The sequence below is a fragment of the Protopterus annectens genome, chromosome 16.part0 (assembly GCF_019279795.1).
Source record: "Protopterus annectens isolate FY-2018-M chromosome 16.part0, PAN1.0, whole genome shotgun sequence".
In the NCBI taxonomy this organism is placed as follows: domain Eukaryota; kingdom Metazoa; phylum Chordata; order Ceratodontiformes; family Protopteridae; genus Protopterus; species Protopterus annectens.
Genome location: NC_056750.1, coordinates 214393795 through 214416840, shown reverse-complemented (window position 1 = coordinate 214416840; position 23046 = coordinate 214393795). Strand labels below are relative to the sequence as shown.

The 23046-nt window shown below is 39.6% G+C and overlaps 1 protein-coding gene across 2 annotated transcripts in view; it reads right to left on the bottom strand.

The window, feature by feature from the left end:
* LOC122790881 (importin subunit alpha-5-like) overlaps positions 1 to 13711 on the bottom strand; it is a 114019-nt gene extending 100308 nt beyond the window's left edge. The window contains exon 1 of one of the 2 annotated variants that reach the window (XM_044058549.1): positions 13615 to 13711. Coding sequence is in view for 1 of the 2 variants with exons in the window: in XM_044058547.1 (XP_043914482.1) it covers positions 12684 to 12728 (45 nt within the window). In the remaining variant the exon portion in view is untranslated. Of the gene's footprint in view, positions 1 to 12683; positions 12780 to 13614 lie in introns of those variants that run through there. The other variant, XM_044058547.1, reaches the window with a different exon arrangement.
* Between the last annotated feature and the right edge of the window lie 9335 nt (positions 13712 to 23046).

The following is a 23046-nucleotide window of genomic DNA, read 5'->3' as shown; positions in this document are numbered from 1 at the left end:
TCTGCTTAGTTTTGTTAAAGGTCAGAATACTGCTACACATAGTAGGCTTTTACATTAAACCCATTTAAAACTTGAATTACAAAAATTAGAAGTGTGTGTATAGGGTGAAAGATGCAATGAGAGCAATAGGTTTGAGTCTGCCCTCCCCACAAAAAATCTTAAATACTATTTTCCACACCTACTGGTCATTGACAAATTACACTAAGCCAGATTTATCCAAGACAAACTGACAAGGGTTTTGCTTCAAAACAGAGCATCATCCATTTAAAATTACAATTAGTAAAGGTTTTTGAACATTCACAAATACATGACATAATACAAGAGAACTCCTGTAGGATGCTTAACACTTATCCCCCCCCATGCAATGTAGAGCAGGAGTGCTCCAAGTTGACCAATGGTTATTTATACCCATATGGACATTGGTTGTGACGTTAAAGGAAGAGAATGAATGTCAGCTTTATTTTACTTCCCAGATCTATTGTTTTACAAGCAATCTTTGTGGACCTAGTGCAATAAAAAGGTACAGACCCACAGGCACAGCAACATCTTACAAGTGTCCAATATGGCATCCACAAGTGTGACACTGCAGATTCTGAAATTACTTAAGGCTACTCTTCCAAGCGATTCCAGCCATGTTAACTTACTGCTTTTAAGCACTGGGGAATTTGCACACCACTGGGTTGAAAATTGGCTGAATGAAATTGCAGGATGTCAATCATGCCTCTGCCTAATTATCCATACCGAGAACTTCTGTAATTTGGAGAGAGACTAGTGCATCCGGCCCTGTTCTCTAGCAGGTTTTTTCCTTCATGGCAAGCACATGGATATGTAATTTCATGACAGTAGATGTGGGCATCCTGAGTCAATGTTGCTATTGTCCCATGTACTCCCAACAACCTGTTGAGCTTTTTAAACAGTATTTAAGAGATGTACATACGAGACAAATATTGCTAACAAGGCTAAAAACAAGCTCACTACATGGGCCTTATGGAAAGATATTTAAAGGAAATGCATTTCATTTCAAAACTCAAGGCTTCCTAAGCAGTCAGACAAAAACCTATACTCAGACTTCAACACTCCCCAAAAGCTGCACCTAACATCACACACTGGCCTACATCCAGTGATTCCCACACAAAGCCCACAAGGCAAACACTCCCCCCCCCCCCCCCCAAGACAAGTGTACTGGGTATAGTTATAAAATAGAAATGCCCTTCTCACCAGGCTAGACAAGATGATAGTTGCCTATCTGGTGCTAAGCTGCACATCAGTCACTGCACCACAGATACCAATGACTATCGGTCCATATGGGTGTAAATAACCAGAGATTTACCTCAATGAGCTATATGAAGACATTATAGAGCTCTGAATGCATCTCAGACAGGTACATGCCTTGCATAGAGTAGCATTCTGCCTTCAAGGATGATGCCACAATACAAAAAAAGTTTTGGCGTCACTCCAGAAGGATCAAATCTCCGTATGAAAGGGCATTGTTTACAGACCACATTGTTTTCCCCAAGGTGGGTGTGCATCTATCACACCTGGCTTTTGGTTATCGGCTAAAATTTATCTACCCCCTTAGAGCGTGTTCCTTTAAAAAGGAAAGATGTTAGTAAGAAAGCTACCAACATACCAAAAAAACCCTTAAGTGTTGCTGCGCAATGCTAGAAGCCTAAAGCTTACAATTTACATGCTGTTACTCTACATTAGCAACAAACACCACATTGGTCAAACAGGATGATGCCCTGGTGTTTGTACAAGTTAGTCTCATTACCATGTCCTGGCCAACTAGAGGTCACCCTCTGATCCATGACATTAGCTCTTAACTTAGGCCTACTAGAGGTGCTCACCACTCAAAATACCCTGTTCATGGGAGAGTAACTACCTCTAGACTGGAAAAATCTACACTGCCTCAACTCACAGGTTCATTTCTTGGACAAAATTGCCCTGGACCAGATCTCACTCCAGCAGGATCAAACTCATCGGACTCATCGGACCCAACATTCAGAGGAGAAAGCATTGCACACTTCTTACTGGGTGAGGAGAGTCCACAAAGCAGCCTCTCAAAATAAAAAAAGTTAACCCAGCACACAACTAAACTCAGAAAAAATTAACTACTCTAAAGAAAACTACATCCTATTCAGTCTGTCTGAATTCACACAAATGGCTGCAGTGAAGTTGCCATACCTACCAGGAGCCAGCCCGGATCCAACACAAAAAGCAAACCCCACCGACTGAATTCTTACCTTAGAGTAAAAGAAAATTACTAAAAAATCAGAAAGGCAACTGAGCTCAGACTTACTAAAAAAAACACTAAAGGTCTAAAAGTCCAATAATGCCAATTACAAAGCCTCCCAGGCTAAGGATGATCACAAGGCTTTCAGTTATGTCAGGAAGCTCACTCAGCAATATGCAGAACTGGTGACGAGATGGTAAAGCCTTCACCGAACAGGGTGACTGCTAACCTACTGGCTGATTAGTTACTTCACCCCACTACCCCCTGTGAAATCCCTTCTAGTATATACACCCCAACAGGGATTGGGTCCCAGCAGCACCAACCAAGGTCAAAAACATTACTTCAATGAGCCCTGAAAATCCCAGGTTGCCACCAAAATAGCCTAAAGCATTACCTAGCACAGCAACTTGAGGCACTTCAGTCTCAAAACAGATTACATGCCAGGTAAAGGGAGCAATGTTCATCCCCTCTTCATAAGTGTGACCCAAACAACCCATCAGTCTGACAAGTGGGTTACACAATGCCATGAACAAATAATGGAAATGAAGATCTTGGCAAAGTAGAGACACTGGACCAAAACCAATTTTGTTTGGTTAAGAGAAAGTCTGACGAGAGGTCACTAAGCTATGGTGAAGGAGTAATTACGGCTTATTACTTCCTGGCAGAAGCACTCAATACCCCACTCAGGTATGGTTGACACTCTCATAACTAGAATAAATGCCTACATAACTGCTGGATTGTAGAGGACAAAATCAGGATCAGCAAGACCACCAGTAGACCGATCCCCAGTGGACCAACTACCCCAGTGCTCCATTATGTGCTCATTTGGCATCTACTTCTCAGTAGTGGGACTCATGAAAGAAGATACAGCTATCTGGAATTTTGCAAATTATATGTCATTTGTGACCAACATGATCTATACAAGATGCTTGTGTATAGAAACCAGGTCTGTACAGAAGTGTGTTAAAACAGTTTTATAAATTGCTTGTGCTTAAAATGTAACAAGTGTGCCATGCTAGGACAGAAATGTACATGCACTATTGTAACTGTTTTAAATGTATATTTTTTTAAACAAGGAAACTGGAATACAGGTTAACTTCAGAAAAATAGCCCGTTAAATTTTATAGACTAGGCTGGAAACAATGTCTGTACTAGGGAGCTTTCTGCACCATCCTTAGGGGGAGCTTTCTGCACCATCCTTAGGGTGACAATTACTAGTCTTGAAATGGAGGAATGCAATAGTTTTAGGACTTCAGAACCTGCCAGAATTTTTGAGGTCTATGTATTTTCACAGGGAGATGTTAAATACTACCAGATTCCAGTTGGGGGTTCACCTGGGAGAGAGTCAAATGACAAGTCTCATTCTGCAAGCTACCCCAGCAGTAATATAAATATAAGTCTTAGAGACAGGACATTCTGTATTCTCTTGACCGGACAAGAATCATTCACCACATCTGCCCTGCTCTGATAAAGTTTCTAGGGAACAGTACAATTCTCTTGGATATAGTCAGGAATACAGCAATGCTTAGTCTAGATACTCTTCTTTGAGATGGTCCTGCAAGGCTTTAAATATTTCCTGTGGTTTTGAATTCTGTCGCTGAACATAAGCTTTATATTTTCCTGTCCTTTTATTATTAAATAAGCCTCATTGCAACTGACCTGTCTAGAGATATTCAAGTTGAGTACTTACACATTTTAGTGACACTGATATCCACTCAATAGCCTTGCTCTTGGTCCAACTACCACTTGTCTTATACAGAAAGACTGGACCACCCTTTAAGGGCCTTAAAGTAGCTGATAAGGAGTTGGCTGGTGGCAGTTATAACTACCTTATAGTCTGGACAAAATGGAGCATAGCTAGTAAACCTGTGAACTTACCAAGTGTGCGTGTGCGCGTGTGTAAATAAAGCTTCAGAGGTAGAGAGCTACTTGGGCAGGGACATGAAGCACTGGCTGGACAGAGGGTGCAGAGGTCTTGGCCACAGCTGAGATCTCAACTCTATGCCAGTGGTGAGTGTTATTGGGGATATGGAGAAGATTTTCTAATCTTAATGGAAACTGCACTTGATTCAGAGAGCTGAATCTGGAAATAATGTGCATGTACCAGTTATCCTCCCAGTGTACTTCCCCCACTAGTGGAAATGGTGGGTATTGAGGCTCCTCGATTGCTGGAGCAGTGCTAGGTCTCCACACAGTCCAATGTCAAAAGCCTCTGGCTCACCAAGTTTACAGATATTGAGAGCCATTAGATTCCTCCCACACAACACCAACATCATACAAGACGGTTTAACACGACTGATACCAAAGCCATGAACTAAAACTCAACATGAAATGAATTATTATGCCCTTTGGGAAGTCATCCACCCAAGCCACTTCTAGAATTCCATCAATAACATGCCCACTCCCCACAACACTTGACCAGATAGTTGGGAATCTGGGAATATCTAGACCATAATATGGCCTTAGACCAAGCTAGCCAAGATAGTAAGAGTCACTCATCCAACCCATAGAGGATGGCATCCAGGTCCAAGTTGTAGTACCACTCTACTCACCCTTATCAGACCCAGAGTACAATACCCCCTTTGGCATGTACTTGGGCACTTGCAACAGCTGGAATGCCCTCAAAGGTTCTCCACCAGGAGAAGCCAGTGTATGAATACTCAGTCCTACACAGACTGCATTAAGGCCCTCTATGTAGTCTCCTGCAGGTTAGAGGGAATGTATGCCTGACAAAGCATCCTCAGATCCAACTTTGATCTTCTCTTGCACATCCACAAACCAACACCAGAAATGCTAGATCCAAGGACCTAAACTCTGCCTGCGAGATAAGAACATCATGCTGGAGAGACTGAGGTCTCTCAAGGGATCCCCACACTATGGAATAAGCTCTCCCATCTACAAAAGCAGTATTCATCCCTGACCCTATTCAAATGACACTGATAAAGGATGAATTTATTTCTCATACAATGGTCTGCCCCCTTCCCCCCCCCCACTACCATAAGCCCCAGCTACCTCCTTAATGTACCCTACCCTATAGGCATCTAAGGAACTCTAACAAAACTGGATTTGGTTGTATGGCAAAGCTTGAGAAAACCCTGGTGGTAGCTTAGTTCAAGTCTATAAGCCAAGAAAGTCACTCCAACTTTTCCAATTTACTCCCCAGTAGGTCACCTGATCCATCCCAAACAGGCCCTGCCCTTATCCCCAATGGGCTTAGCAGTAGTTTTCCACCAGAAGATCAGTTTACACAACCCACCCACCCCCCCCATTCCCTTCCCCAGAACTATTCTGCAGTCAGGGCTTTATTCCACCAACACATGGTCAACATGTTTAGAGTTTTGTTAGAAGGAAGCCAACACCAACCAAGAGAGTTGTTGGTCACTTCAGAACTGCAATTTTCATAGTGTGCAACATTATGCATGTTCTGGCTATCACATTTCCAAGAACCTTAAGCAAGAGTTACTCCATGAAACTAAAGCGGACCTTCATTAATGCCATTACAGAAACTTTGCTTACTTCAAAAAGTAGTTGGCTCTTGAACAATTATATGTAATTCTATGAATCCTAATCATTCAGCTTGGATACTTCAAATTAAGGTTTTCAGCATTCATAAGTGTTACAAATTTGACAGTGGCTACTTTGTGACCAATGACATGTTTTGCTCTACTTATGCCACTAGTCCAGTGACACTTGTGGGGGGGGGGGGGGGGGAGAACAATCATACGACCCAAAGGCACCTCAAAGCTTAGAGCTGGAAAAAAAGCTTTCCCCTAGGAAACACAAACAGCACGTTTCTTTCACATTTGTTTCCAAGAGTGCACATCTCAAACTGTGCAGCATATTATAACTAAGCGAGGATTTCCTTCTACCTCATAACCCATCAACAAAGATAACTGCAAGTGGGGTTTTGGGGTATGGTAGAAGAGCTCATTAACTTGCAGTTAACAGCTTAGTTACTTGTTTTCATTCACTGTCCCACGACCAACTTGAATACATCCCCATTATCAACTGCTGCACTAGCCCAGAAAGACCATTTATTAAAGGAATTTGGCTGCTCCTATCATAGGCAGTTTGAAGACCTGACAGTTATTCATCTAAAGTGCTAGTTGAAAGCTGATTGGCCAAAGGTTGTGTGCATTAAGCACCAAGAGGCAGCAGTTCTTTTGCCCACAAGTAATTTTTATCTTGCATAATCCTAGTTCCCTGGCTAGGTTACAGCAAGCCCCATTTACAAATAATGGGCAAATCCTTGCGCAGTGTGTAGCCTTTTTTTTTTTTTTTTTTTGAGGGGAAGATTAACATTCTCACCATGATTAAATGGCTCTGGACTCCAGCCTACTCTTAATCCAGACCTTCTCTGTAAAAAGGAACCAAATGCATGGTGCTGCCAATGACAAGCATGTATGATCTTTAGTGCTATAAAGGTTTTATTTAAATGGAATGAATACTTACTGCAGCCCTAGATTAGCCTTATAGATACTTTTAATATTTATTCCTTTTACAAAGGTAAAGGCCCAAGTAAACTGTCATTGCTCCCAAGTAAACTGTCATTGCTCCACCCCCCCCCAAAAAAAAAAAAAAAAAAAAAAAAAAAAAAAAAAGCTACTTCCAGCTAGTGTAAAATCCAGAAACATTGATTCTGGAAATGCATGCAGTAGAACCATGAAACATTCTTAGAGGAGACATCACTAGCTCTTGTCAACTGGGGGGGGGGGTGACCATTGGTTTATTTTTCTATCCAATGTTTTAGATGATTTGTTTGGCAACACTGTAAAATGTTCAGCAATCTGTCTGGTAACCAAGTGTCAAACTTTGACAACAGTGAAATCTTAGTTCTGGAAAGAACTCAGGAATAACAGGCATGTTGTCCATCAAATATAAACTTGGAATTGAAGAGAAAACATATGTAGTTCCATACAAACCACTTACTGCCTCTTCCATTTAATGGACATGCCCTCTGGCCAATCAGCATTCAGCTAACAGTCATGCCAGAAACTTGCCTTAGTGCAGGAGTGTCCCAACAGCTGGCCGTAGAACCACAATCTAACCCACAAAGGCATTTTATCTGGTCCTCAGTAGGTCTTATAGCAAACTGTTTTGAATAGACATACATTCTATAGCAGCAGAAAGGAGAAAGACTTAATCCTCCCCTCAAAAAAAGGAGAGAGACTGATTACAAGTACCCGTTTTTGCTTGCTGCACTTAAGTAGTTTTACAAGCTTTGGTATTTAACTGTTCTGCTGATTTTGCCTACTATACTTTTTTTTCAACTGTATTTACTGTTACAGCCTACACACTAGCCTTTTAGAGCCTTATAAGGGAATTTTACTACTGCATTTACTGTATTTGTTTCTGTAACAAAAAAAAAAATCTTATCTACTTGCTCATTTCGCACCTTTTTCTCAAATTAGAATAGTCCAGATCTCAGATTTGCTGATTTCAGGACTATTTGTGTTCCACGTTGTCCAGACCTTGCAGAGATGAAGTCTTTCTGCTCATTGGTAGGAATGGCAAGCTCTGAGCAGCCTATCTAGCACTAGATGAGTGGTTTCCAGCTCAGGAATTGTATTTTATTGGCCATTTTGGGCTGTTTCTATCCCTTTCAACTTTGACTTAAAAACCCATGTTTGCATGTTGCGCAGTGCCACTAAGCTAGGGTAAACTATTACTGGTGCCTTAATGTCTGCTCTTCAAAATTTTCCCCTTAGATCTTGCTAGCTTTCATCTCTGAGCACTCAGTCAGACCTCGAAACCCAGCACTTGCTCAGAACCTCTTGCAGTTGTCACTGTAAGCATACCAAGTGCTAGCAGCATTAACAAAAAACAGCTTCAGTACTTAAGGAAGCAAAACTCCTCCAGCATTTAACTAAGCACCTACCCAGGCATGTCTAAAAGTTAGTTCTCTATGCTTTCTCCTATTAACCTAGTGAACCTGGGCATCCCGAGGCAATGTAGCAATCGCTACATGTACACAGACAACCCTCTCCTACCTCCAAACACATCCACTTGAGAGATGCACGTATATAGCCAAACTAGAGGTCACGCTCCCTCAAACCAAGACTGGGCTAGCCAGTCCAAGAGGAGGTGGTTAACACACACATCACACTTCAGAATACAGATCACACCACCACATCTCTTGCATAGTAACACAAAACACCCACTTTTTGCACAGGCTCAATAAAAATCAGCCCAAAGACCTCAGAGGCAGAAATGCAAGTAACCATCTCACCCAAACACAACCCCCAAGACACGGAACACAAAATGTGTGCCACTCCACCTAAGCTGCTATGGCAAAACAGTCTACCCAATGCACTAATCATAGGTGACTCAAAAGCAAGGCACACTGACATCCCCACTCATAAGGAGAAAATTATAGTCAGCATATCAAGTACCAGGATTCGCCATACAATGCACACACTTAGTCACTCCACAAGTACAAATATGACGGTCATTGTCCATGTTGGTGTGAATGACCCAAGATGCACCTCCCTGAACTAAGTGAAGAGACATGGAGGAGCTCTCAGATCTTTTAGCCCAGGCAGGTATGACCCCCAGCCCTGAGTAGCATACTAATGTCATCTAGAATTATACCACAGTACAAGGTGAAAATGACTGACTTCAACAATTGGCTAACTTTCTGGTGTCATTCAAAGGGGATCCAGTTATCTGGAAGCCTGAGATGACAGCCCTCAATGCTTTGCCATAGATTGCCTGCATGTCACCCCCTCAGATTCCAGATACTGGCAAAGGCTCTTGCCACCCCTATAGTGCCTTTATTAAGCAATGCCCTGAAGACAAATTTACCACCATGCCAACTGCAAGCAAATGTAACCCTAGTGTTATGCTACTCAACACTACAAGCCTAAACCTCAAAATGCACTTGAGTCACTCAAACTGGAGAACATAGACCTCTGTGTAGTAACAGAGACCTGGTTCAAGGTTCCACAGAGCAACCCAGCACTACCAAGCTACAGTGCATATCACATCTTTCGGCCCCTAAAACCTGGACCGAAGCCCCAAAGGTGGTATATCCCATCTTCATAAAGGATATACATACTTTGACTGGTTGCCCAACATAATGCAGCGATACTACAGGTACAACACTGGATAAAACTGCAATCTAAGTTATAGCCTGCTATAGATCCCCCACAGTGTCCCAAGACTCCCACCCTCCATTCCTGAACACCCTGGAAAGCATTAAGGTTCAACCCAATACCCTTATACCGGGAGACCAGCTAATCCCCATTAGCTGGGAAAATTACTCCTCTTCCAACTCATTTGCCCAATGATTTCTGGAATTCATTAATTCCAACACCCTGGACCAATTCACTCTCATCCCTTCCAGAGGTAGAAACATTCTTGACCTGGTCATTACAAACATGGGGACCGCTACTCTACACCAGTAATCAACTACTCCAAAATTAATCACAGTTGATATTCAACTCCTACCCTCACCCCCATGAGGGAAACCACAGTGAAAATCCTCGAAAGACAATTCTGAGTTTCCAAAGACAGAAGTGTCAAACTCAGTCATCCATGCAAATGGGGAAAGGATGTATGGCCACTGTACACCAAGGCACTGTGAGCATTTATACAAGTGCAATGATCAGGCCATAGCAAACAAAACCAAGATACTGCCCTGCAAAACAGTAAAGCCAATGTGGTGGTCCCCTGCCATTAAACACAACAGGAGGAAAAAAACTGTTGCAGAAAAGGGCAAAGTCCCAAGACTGGAAAAATTCCCTTGCAAGTCCCAGCAAAAAACTGAGATCCTCATCAAATCCTCCAAAGCTAGCTATGAACACTAAATTGCAACAGATGCTAAAGATAACCACAAGGCATCCTTTAGTTATGTCAAGAATCTGCATAACAATATGCAGAGGTGCTTTGAGCTACTGCACAATGGCACCAATTATACTGAACCAACAGATACTGCCAATATCATGGCAGACAGGTTTAGTACAAACTTCACCCCCCTAAAGGGCCCATCCCAATACCAGAGGAATGCCAAATCCCAATATCACAGCTGCACAGGTAGAAGCCACACTATTCAAAGCCAAAAATACAGCTTCCATGGGACCGGATAATATACCTGGCTGTGTTCTACACAAGTTACAAAGGGAACTGGCACCACACCCAAATGCCCTGTTAAACCACAGCCTCACTTCAGGCTTTATTCACACCAAATGGCACACCGCTACAGTCATTCCACTCCACACATGGGGGGGGGGGGGCAACTGACCCAGGAAACTACTGCACCATCAGCCCGACCAGCCTGATTTGCAAGGCCATGGAGCACATTTCTATGGACCTCATAAATAAGGATATAGGAGACCTTCAAACCCTGGTCCCCTCACAGTTTAGGTTTGTGAAGGGAAGATAATGTCTGCTCAACCTAAGACTTCTTCAAATAGGTCAGAGCAGTCGATGAAGACAAGGTAGTCCATACAGCCTACCTCAATCTGGCCAAAGCCTCTGACGCCATCCTCCACTCAGGGATCATTGACAGACTAACCCCTACATCATAAGATGGGTTTGCCAACTGTCTCGGGGACAGAACCCACACAGTGAAAGCAGTGGACTCCCAAATCAGACTACCAGGCAATTACAAGTGGAGTCCCATAGGGATCTGTCCTGGATCCACTCCTGTTTGGTATTCACTCTGAAGTTCAGGCCAACAAAGGACTCTGGTTGACCAAGTTCGCTGAGGACTGCAAACTGGGAGCAGTTATTGATTCTCAAGCAGACGTAGATATCCTACAAAAAGGCCTCAGACAAACTACTATTGCCAGAACCATGGTCTTAAGGGCCAATAGCCTAGTAACCTCATATGATCCTACAAGTAAGGTCTTGCTAACACCAAGGCATTTTAACATCCCTAGGGGAGATGAGCATCTTGATTAAAGTATGGTCATTTCAAATATCACAATGTCCTGCGGCTGCCAACTAAACTGCAAGACTAAAATAGCAGAACACTGCAAACATGCTCTCATGGATGAAAACATGCTGACGCAACCTTGTTTTCTTGGAAAGCTATTTACCGATAATGCACTGCGACAACAAAGTTGAGGAACTTGCAATGCTTTAGCCTAAGATCACAATTTCATTCACTTAGAATTAAGACCAAGTGTTTGGACTTTTGTTGAGGTTCCATGAATGATTTGCTATGACTTTCCTTCATACATGTTACATATTCCTAGTGTTCGCTAAAGTGACAAGCGAACAGCACAAAAAGTTAGCTTTTTTACTACCCCACCTTACCACTCAAGGAAGCTAGACTGTGGCAAGAGATAACTATACCAGATCCATTTTCCACTTCCTGCAGCTTTTTAAAAAGTAAAATCAGAAAATACATCATCCACCCCTCCAGCCCCCACTTCCCATAATTACAAGCATCCCTAGATGCATAATCAGTAAAAGTCTGAAAACAGACACTTACTGTTTAGTCATGTCTTTGCATGGAGAGTCATTAAGCATCAAACCACTGATCTTATTTAATAGACAGTTTCATAAATCTTGAAAGTTAACATTTACTACCTCAGTAACTTAAGACCTATTGCTTTTACTTTCTATAACCACTAAGGAGGCTGCAGGAGAAAAGCTCCTTTGAGGCATATGAAAAAGTACACGAGAGGCTACAATAATTTTAACAGGGTAACACAAGCCAACAGTAGGAAATTAACAATATAAGTAAAATTATACACAAAGCTTCATGTTAAAACAATTGCAAAACGGATGTTACTGGCAAACAAATGCAAGTAAAAGACAATTTAAGTTAAAATGTCATTTAGCACCAACTAGGGTTACCACCTGTCCCACTTTGCGAGGGACAGTCCCTCTTTGGGCAGTTGTGTCCTGCAAAAATATTGTAAAAATGGCTGATGTCCTGAGATTTTGGGCAAAATTATTTCCTATATTTTATGCAATAGTTGCATAAAACAGTTATTCTGTATCTAAAACACCTAAATGTTATCAGAAATAGAATAAGCAACTAAAATTCTACAAGAATAAGCTTTTATTTAGGCAAAAAAAAGTGAAGTTCTGTCCTTTGTACTGGTCGTGGGTATGTTTTGGCCTGCAAAATCTGATGTTTATACCACAATTGTCCCACTTTGGGCATTTGAAAAGGTGGCAACCCTAGCACCAACGAGGTATACAGTGAGGAAAACTACACTGACTATTCCGGAAGCAGAAGATACGCACTCTGGATAGTGAAAATATTGTGCTTACAGTGCGGTTATTTAACTAGCGTAAAACATCTACCTAAACAGAGATGGAGTTTTTACAAGAGGTTAGTCAAAAACAGAAGGTTACTCTAGTCATAAGAAATCTTTTTTAAACCTACTCAGAAAAAAATTCACACATTTATATCAGAAGTTTAAAAAAAAAAAAACAACATTCTAAAGAAAACATCAAAACTGTTTCCAAGATAAAAAAACGGAAGGCATACCCAGCATGTAACTCGTATCGTGAAGACTGCTAGACCCCCGCACATCAAGCATGATATCCCTTACAATAAGGGAACCCCTCACCCTACGATATTTAACCTAGAACCCTGTAGTACAGCGACATTCCCCACTTAACTTTCAAAGGGGAACATCACCACTTTAAAAGCGTTAATTGTATTTATTCCCTCACAAGTGTAAACTTCTTTGAAGTTAACGATTTCCCCTCAGCTATTACAAACAAGGCTGATGTTAAAACCCTATCCAAACCACTAACGAGAGAGCACTAGAAATCAAACTACAACAAGCAATTAAACCAGAAAATAACTTTCCTACTACAATGATAGAAAAAGCGTGACCTCTACCTCTACCTACATTAATACCATAATTACGGGACGGGAGGGGGAGACAAAGACCAAAAATAGGGGCACATTTTAAATATTACTCTTACAAACTTAAAACGTTGAGAGAACAGGTTTTGCATTTGTGCGAATTTTCTGAAGGGTATAAAGTCTAAAATTCAAATTTTTGTTTTCTAGCTTCAATCTTCAACAAGTTGCCAATAATTTGCCAGAAAACAATTTTATGAACAAACATGAGTTGAAGATCTAGACAGCTGGAATGTATAAATTAATATAGCCATTGATAAAGAACCAATCATCCCTCTGCAGTCCTACAAATTAAGCAACCAAGTGCCCGACAAAAAGTAAAGCCTCGCCCACAGCTCAGAGTGGGAAAGGGCCGGGTCATTCTAACTTCAGTGTTTAAACCACCCAAAATACCCACCAAAAGCCTATGAAAGTCGGTATTAGAAGCATATTTCAAGTCCCCATATTAACCTACCACAACTACCTCAGCAGAAGGCACACATTTATTACCTTACACAAAATCCGTGAAAGGGGGGGGGGGGGGTTATTAACAAAAGTATCTACTAACCTCCACAGCAACAAAAAAACTACACGATCCACAAAACACTCTCAACAACTAAAACAGTGTCGGAACTTTTTATCCCTGACGCTTTAAATGCACCGTAGACTGCGGGTCTACAACAGGTTCCTTTCCCTGATTGGTTAGGCCGAGTTTCTTAAAATATTCACTGACTTGGGTTCAAAACTCGAGTTAGGATTTAAGGACATTATGGAAATTAATCCGTACGTAAAGAGTAGCTATTATACATAGGGTTACCACCTGTATACTTTGCAAGGGACAGTCCATCTTTGGGCAGTTGCGTCCTGCAAAGAAATCGAAAAAATGGCAAATGTCCTCTGAGATTTTGAGGCTAACATATTTCCTATATTTTATGTAATAGTTGCATAAAACAGTTATTCTGTATCTGAAACACCTAAATGTTATAAGAAACAGAATAAACTACTAAAATGCTACAAGAATAAACTTTTATTTAGGCAAAAAGTGAAGTTACGTCCTTTGAACTGGCCGTGGGTATATTTTGCCTGGGGAAAATCTGACGTTTGGACCAAAATGTCCCACTTTGGGTATTTGAAAAGGTGGCAACCATAATTATACACTAAAGAGTCTCATAGTTACGTTTACATTTTAATTCTATAATAATAACGTACCTCAAATTTTAAATAGGTACAATGCAAAGACATTCTAGATTCATTTATACAAACTAGATTCCTTTATACAATGTTTATATTTGTTTAAAAGTATCATCATACATTTTAGTCTGTTAAGCGGTTTACCTCGCTGGTATACATCTTAACAGTAAATTTTATTTATTTATTTATTATTTATTGCAGTTGGTTTACCAGGATAGTCCATTGGGCCTTGAAGAACCCGTTTTCAATGGAGTCCTGGGGAGAAAAGCTCCAAAACAGAAAATAGATATACATTAACAGTTGATAGTAATTTCTATATACATTGAAGTAGCAAAACATAATGACATCATAATTTAGACAGTAAAAGCATTGGTACAAGCAATTGAAGGAACAGAATACAAAAACATAAATGCAGATTAATGAACACACATAGAAGGTGAATAAGGTAGATTATGATATTTAAGGGCATTTAGTAGAGTTGGTTATGAGGGGTGGGAGCAAGAGATGTAAATATTCTATTGCTGAAGATACAGCTTATTAGTTTCCGGATCCAACTACTTTTTGTAACGTTTATAATTTATTTTATTTTGTTTTTAAATGTTTTTTTACTCCCACTACCTACAGAAAAAAAAAGAAAAAAAAATGTTGAACTTAGCATAGTACCACGATAACCAACACGCATACCTCTCAAGTGTACCTCATTACGAAGAACGTACCTCATTTAGGGTCTTAAAAAGTTCATGTTCCTCGAAATTCCTCAAAGTTCCACATTGAAAGAGTCTGTCACACATTCAGTTAGGAATTTTTTTAAAGTGAAATCCAAGGTAAATTGAAATTATTCATGTTAATTCATTAAAGGATCTTCTTTATAACTAAAACCAGCATATTTTAACCATCCTATGACCTTCCTAGTTAAAGTTGTTAGTAAGCCATTAGTATGTGTTCCACATTTTGCCCATTTGTTCCACATTATGAAGGCGAGTGTTCCTCATTTTGGCGATGGAAGGCTGAGAGCTATGTGCACAATCTCGGTAATTTTTTAGTGGCTTACGTAAATTACATTAATCTTTCAGTAAGACAAATCTAAACAAATATGCTCAGCATTTCTTAGTTTCGTAGGTTTCGTTCGTACCAGTGTACTGGAGCAAATGGTAAAACCACCTTCTAGACGTCCTAATGTCCTTGTCCTTATCTTCCTAGCTTCTGCCTTCATTCCACCCCACATCTCTTCATACCTGGTTATTGCCACAGATCGGTCATATTTTCTGTCAGGCCTAGTGGTACTACCCTACTGCCAAACAGGACCATCTTTAGAGACCTCTCCAAGGGAACCCTACTCCAGCTTGTATAATACCCATGCTAAATTCCTGGTAATCACTTGCAATTGGACTGCCACATTCACCCAATTTTTACCAGCACCTGAAAAGCTGCATACCTCAGTAGGGAAATTCCCCTATTAATAAACTGTACAACAAAAAAAGGAAAACAATGAGCAGTTTTAAGAAATCCTCAACTCCTACCTCAAGACTACATTGAGACCTGCTAGCAAGACACTTAAAAACATTATTAGAAAATGTAAAGCAGAGTATGAACATAAGGTTGCTATAGATTTCAAAGGAAACTACAAATCTTTCTTCAGTTATGTCAGAAAATTTAGAAATAATATCTGACTACGCTCTGAGCTCATCCATAATAATATCACCCATTCTGACACCAAAGCTATAGCTAATATATTAGCAGACAAACTGAATGCTAACTTTACCCCTCCTCCCCACATTTTGCCCCACTATCCTGGAGAATTTAGTTTCCCCTGAAATCACATTGGAACAAGTCTTAGAATCTCTGCTGAAGGCTAAAATTAATACTTAGGTTCATAGGATGATACTAGGTTATTGTCTTGGAGGCCCTTATAAGCCTAGCCAAGAATTTCACCCATCTTCCCACAAAATCAGCACCTGTTTTCCCTGTCCAGCAGGGACACAGGTGGGATCCCAGGGGTATATTTTCTGTTTTCCATCCAGTCATCCAGGTTCCTCTTAAAGTGGGCTAGTGAGGCACTCTGTTTGACATGGAGCAGAAGTCTATTCCACATATGGCGGAGTTGTTGGGACACAAATCTATCCCGCCAACAAATTCTATTAATGTCACAGACCAAGTTGAGACCTTGCATGCGGGTTGCTCGAGTGGAGTTTGACTTACGGATATGCAGCAACTCCATCAAGGCTGAGTCTGAGAAGGCCTCGTATGCCAGACACAGGTCACCTCTGAGCAGTCTGTACAAGAATGAGTAGAGGGACAGGGCTTATAGCCTATCTGTATAGGATAGGTGTTTGAGATCCTGGATTGTTCTGGTCAGGAACTCTGTGGTTTGAACAACTGCTGCATGTGCTTGGCAAGGTACATGCCGAAGGGGGCATTGTACTTGATAATGGATCTGATAAGGGAGGAGTATAAGGATGTTATGACCTCCTTGTTGAAATACCCTTACTTATGAGGTGAGCCATGTAGAAAGCCTTCCGTACAATGGAGGCAACATGGTGGTCAAAAGTCGGGCTGCTATCAACCTGGGTGCCCAAGTCCCTCATGACTGATTGTATGCATAGTACATTGTTATTAATGTGATAAATAGTGAGAACACCATTTTCCCCAAAGGGGATAATGATGTATTTCTTGGTATTCAGTTTGAGGCCATGCTTCTGGCACCAGTCATTAGGTTTGGTTAAGGCCCTCTTGGAGAATGTTCACATCACTAGGGGAATGTATGACAGTGCCCAGTTTGCAAACTTGGTCAGCCACAGACCACTGGTTTTGGCTTTCACCTCAGAAAAGTATATCCCAAACAGTAGAGGCCCCAAGACCAATCCTTGGGGTATGCCACTTCCCTTGCTACTAGAGGTGTCTTCCCCTGTTTTGACTGAGTGTGTTCTATTAGTGAGCCAGTTCCATGAGAATGGACAACCTAACAAGCTGCATTCTCATCAGTGTCAAATATATACTATCTGAGCCTCTACAGAAATTGTTCATCTTCAGACTGTCTATAAGGATTGATGCTGATGCCTTGAGAATAACCACTGTAACTCCCCTACACAAGGATGGCCTCTCTACAAACCTGGGTAATTATAGATCCATTAGCCTCACCAGCCTTAGACACAAAGCCATGAAATGTGTCACAGCAGGAATCATTTATGCAGGCATAGACAACTTCACTGATCTAAATTCCAATTAGTTTGGTTTTGTGAAGGGTAAGTCCTGTCTCCTGACCCTAGTAAGCATCTTTGAAAAAGGTTCTGGGGGATGTGGACAGTGGTCATTGTGTGCACACTGTTTATCTTGACCTGGCTAAGGCTTTTGAAACTGTCATCCTGGTATTGAAAAATTAGACAAACTTAAGGTAAACCCATACAGTGTCCATTGGATTGCAAATTGGCTATCCAACAGATCTCAAATTGTGAAAGTTGCTGATTCCCTTTCAGAAAGTAAATTTCTAACTTGTGGGATACCATAAGGATACTTTCTGGACCCACTCCTATTTGGCATTTAATCTGAAGACATCCAAGCTAATATCCCAGAAGTGTGGTTGGCCAAGTTTACTGATGATTGCAAACTAAATACTCTTATCCACTCTTCAGTTGATGCAAAATAGCTCAAGCAAGGGCTGGCATATGCAAGTACATGGTCTCTCAAAAGAGGTCTCAAACTAAATGATGAAAAGTACAGTATAGAAGATTTTCATAGAAAAGTTGCTCCCACCTCATATATTATAAATGGTACTCCTCTTCAGACAGGTAAAGTCATAAGAGGCCTGGGTACTTAACGTGGATGACTCCCTCTCATTTAATCATCATGGTTTCACCATAGTCACAAAATCAGTCTGTCTGGCCCAGTAACTTTCCAAGGAAATATCTTCACGATCCAAAGAAGTCATCCTACCACTGTATTCTTTTTAGACCCATTATTGAATACAATGCCCCCTTTGGAATGTACAAATCCAAGCATATCACTCAACTGGAAAGTCTCCAAAAAATTCTAACCAAGATAATTAAAGGTCCTAAATCCTTCAACTATCCCAACAGATTATCACAACTCTCCTTATTCTTAGTAGTCTACAGGTTGTTGAGAGGTGAATTGTGTCTCACTTTTTGAGCCGTGAAAGACCAATTCCTTGACTTCCTGTTTCTTAACAAAACCAGCGACTCTGCAAACAACCACTCTAAGGGACTAAATCTGCACCCACAAATAAATAAGACTCACTGGAGGGGATAGGTTCCTAACTCAAAGTATTCCTAGTCAATGGAATAAGTTAATACCACAAGTCAAACAAAGTCCTACTTTGGCTACTTTTAGGGCTAGTCTTAATGACTGGATGAGAAGACACAAATTTACTCCAGGGTTATTATGTACAGTTCTGCTCAGTCTTGAAGTGGGCATTATTAAGTGCTTGAAAAGGTAACTTCTATGTTTGTCTGCTTAAAGGTGCATATGGCTAGGTATCTTATGGTTCCCATGATCACTTGCCTAGTATGTTACAGTGTTCCTGTGATAAAGCAGTACCAGCAGCTACATGCAAACAAAAGTCTGATAATGTGAATAGAGCCTGTCTTGAACTGATATAGTGAACAAAAATCGACTCAACTTTTATTGTAGTGCTTTATCAAAAAAACTCTTTAAAATTATTTATTTGCTTATTTGCATTTGGTTATTGAAAGGGTTTGAAATGGTCATGCAAGACTTCTTTTCAGCAAAAGCCTGAGGAGAAAAGCTCCAGAAACATAAGTGATAGAAAAGTCTACAAAGAGTTTAAGTTTGGAACTTTGTGAGTACAAAAAATATTATAAGTATAATGATTACAGATTCAGTATAAACTAAAAAGTAGTATACAAAAAAGAAATTAGTGCCAACAGTTATAGCAGTATACAAAAAGGGAAAACATTAGTTGAAGTTAAACTGCCCCTGTGAATAGGATTACAATGCAGTAACATAGGGAGGTAACTAAAACAAATGCGTATCAGTAGTTGCAGCAATATTCTCAAAGGAAATATCAACTGAGAAAAGTAAATCCTCTAAAATAGGGTGACAAAGCAAACACATAGAGGTCGGATAAAGCAATATTGGCATAGGTATTTGCTGGAATGGGATTAACTGTAATGAGAAATCCACTATAATAAGGCTGGCACGTAATAAAGCATAATGTATTGTAATACCAACTAGGTTAAGCAGTTAGATAGGTATTATAGCTGAATTACAAACATAATTAAACTAGAAAATATATAGTATAGGCTTGGTGTATGTGAGTGACAAGTAAAAGTTTATTTGATGAAATTCAAATGTGTGTTTAACAAAAGTTAGGAAAAACAACTAAATTGTATACTAAATAAAATGTATTTGGTATATGGATTTAAAAGGTACTATAACCTGAACTGTCAATGAATTCCAAAATTCTTTGATCCAATAAGACAAAGACCTAGTAAAGATTTCCTGTGACTATTGTAAGATCAAGGCTGGGATGTTGGCCCTAAAACCACAGTATGATCAGGTAATGCTTTTAGCTTAAGTCAGGAATTTAGACGAAGACAGGTAAGTATGGCTTTGCATCAGAATAATCGAGGACAAAGGCAAATGTACCAGTATTGCCCTTGATGAGGTTAAATGAAATTTTGCTTTTTAAAGTGTGATGCAGTAATATTCTCACCTAACAGACTATATCGTAAAATGCACAGTTTTAATTTTATTCAGGGGTATAGTTATAGAGCAAACAAAGTTGGGGGTTGGAGGTTAGTAATGTAGTGAAAAAGGGGGAAGCCCCTGTGCACCCCCCATGTGAGTTGTACCTCCAACCCCGTACTAATTATATATACTAACTCCAAGTTCTGTCTACAGTAAGGAATGGGGAAAACACCAGTCCAGGCTGTACTGCAGTCTCGTTACATTACTATTTTTGACCTTTTGTGGTTGATGTTATGCCATTCAGCATTTTGGCCATTTGACATTTGCAATCTATCCTATTCAAGCATGGGTAGCATTACTCAGCATAGCTAAGCTTCCTCTGGTTTCTGCAGTCAATAAATGCACATTCTAAATACGAAGTAGTGAATACAGTAACAGCAATAAAAGAACTGGAAGTGGGATTTTTAGAAAAGACTGAGCACATTACATAGAAAAATGGGAATTGTGGGAACAATATATTCCACCTCCAAAATATTATTCTCCATAAAGGATACGGAAAGGCAGGAACTGAATGAGTTTTGTAATACTTGGATGACAATGACTATACAGAAGGTTAAGGTTAGGATTATAGTTTGTTTTCCTTTACATAAATGTATGATTGCCTATATCATAAGTGATAATTCAATAAAGATGTTTTTTGTTTAAAAAAATAGATATTTTGCAATAAACAGTAGACGTTTATACTGTTTTATTGCTTTCGGTGTTCAGTATCTGATTTGTGCTGTAATTGCCATATTGCAATGATTTATTATTTTATCAGCATTATATTTCAACCATATACCTCAAGTACAAGTAAATGCATACCTCAAGTTTATAAATTCAAGAGATCTCTCAAAGAATAGCTGAAACACTCTTGGAAATGTCATTGTAACCACCCTACCTGAATCTAGTTCCTACTCTATCTTTTATTTTATTTTATTTTCATTCTTCTATCCTTCCTTAACATATTTCTCCTTCTGTTAATTTCAATTAGTTTCCAGTCAGTATACTGCATTTTACTATCTTCCGCTCTCTCTCTCTCTATATATATATATATATATATATATATATATATATATATATCTTTTATACCCTCACGCACTTTTGTTATATAGAATTTCCTTTAGTCTCTATTCTCCTTTATTTTATCATCATGTTATATATTGCTAACCTTATTGTATTATATTGCTATTGTAACATGTATTTGTTTATATTTGTATTGTGGAGCTTTTCTCCCCGGGCCTCCGCTGAAAAAGCGCTTTGTCTCAGTCAGATTTTCCCGGTCAACAAATGTCAAATAAATAAGCAAATAGTCATTAAAATTCAGAGGTCTCAAGGTTCGTTAACTGTCGGTATATCAAGTTGAAGTCTTTATAGGTTTTTCATGTCTAACTCCCTTTAGGGATTGGGCACAAGTGTATCACTGGCTTCTGTAGCATATGACCAATGTGGTAACCCAACTCTCGAGAGCCCTTCAGACAGTTCTGAATGATATTCTGTATAGAAGAATACCCTTGTGAATGTATCTTAAAATCAGTTTGAACAGTTTTTCTGGACACTTCTGTTAAGATCACTGTGAACTTCAAAATGTCACTGACAAAATCATCCCTCACAGTTAATCTGTGACACATTCACCTTTAACATGTACCTCCTGATACATCTAAGCACTTTGCCATCTAAAGTTTCCATGACAAATAACCTTGTCTGTTCACATTTCCATAAAACAACTATTTCATATTGTTCCTCAGAGCAGCTCTGCTGATTTCTGTGTCTGTTTCCTTCCTTAAAGCCAGAGTTATAGTCTATTGTGTTCTTTTATGGTCTCTCTTGAACCAAATTGTTATTTTCTGGCATCAAAGGAAAAAACAGAGAACAGACGTTAAGAATTTTTCCTTTTAATGTATGATCCATTAACAGTTTAATAGGTGATAGACCAACACCCTTCAGTAGAGTATTCTTACATTTAAATACGAAGTGACAAGCTACTCTACAGGCACTTACTGCTTTATCTTTTTTTTTTTTCATCAATTGCTTTGCAGTCTGCACTGACATCTCTATTTGAACATGATACTATGTGCAGCTGGAACTATATATTTTATACTTAAATTCCCATTTCACTGAGAATGTTTTGAGCTTAACATGAATATACTGTACATTATCATCGGGAACCACCACATCTGGAATTCCAGATGTTCATAGAGCATAAGTTCATAGATTAGTACTAGGCTAACTGCCCTTGCAAGCCATTTTAAGCCTAGCCAATTACCCCATGTTAGAATCAAACCCTGCACCTTGTGTTTGTAAGGCAACACCTTAACCATTATGCCAACCTCCCACATACAACTTGCAATGCACATTACTGGACTCACAATATTAGTTAATTTCACAGCTTCTGCAAACTGAATAATAGCCATCATGACCAGGTATACATTATCTTGATAATGAAACCGATCTTTTCCAGTTTTCTCCATAATCTACCTGGAAATGAATGCTGTTTTACTTGGATTCTTGTTGTGATAAGCATACTATATTCACACAGTATCCAACTTCTCACTTCCTTTGTGCATACATTCCTGGTCAGACTAACGCATCATGCTCTCCTTTATTACACTTGACTATTCCAAAATAAAACTTGTGTTCTTTCCAACATCAATGTTCTTCATTGGTTTGGCATCTCTTTTCTCAATTAATTTGGCACAATCCATTTATCTGCTTTGAATAAGAAGTCCTATACACAGCTAATCTGTTATTTAAATGCAAACAAAGGATGTGTTTCATTACTCGCATCAGTCTTCTGCCCTGGCCAACCTTTCATAGAAAGACTATTAAGTACTTGCGATTCTAGATATTCCTTGATACATTTCTAAAGCTCTTCAAACTTTTTTCATTCATGAAAACTTGCTGTATAACCCAAGTAGCTCCCATTTTATCTGCAATAATAGTTTAATGCTTCTCTTGCATAAAGTCTATAGTATGTGTATCTGATTTCCTGGGTTATATCATTCAGTTAAGTTATATAGTTATGGAAACAGCAACATTTTTTTGCAACATAGATGATGCCTTGTGTAATAATATATTGAATATACTACTCCACAATAAGTTATGG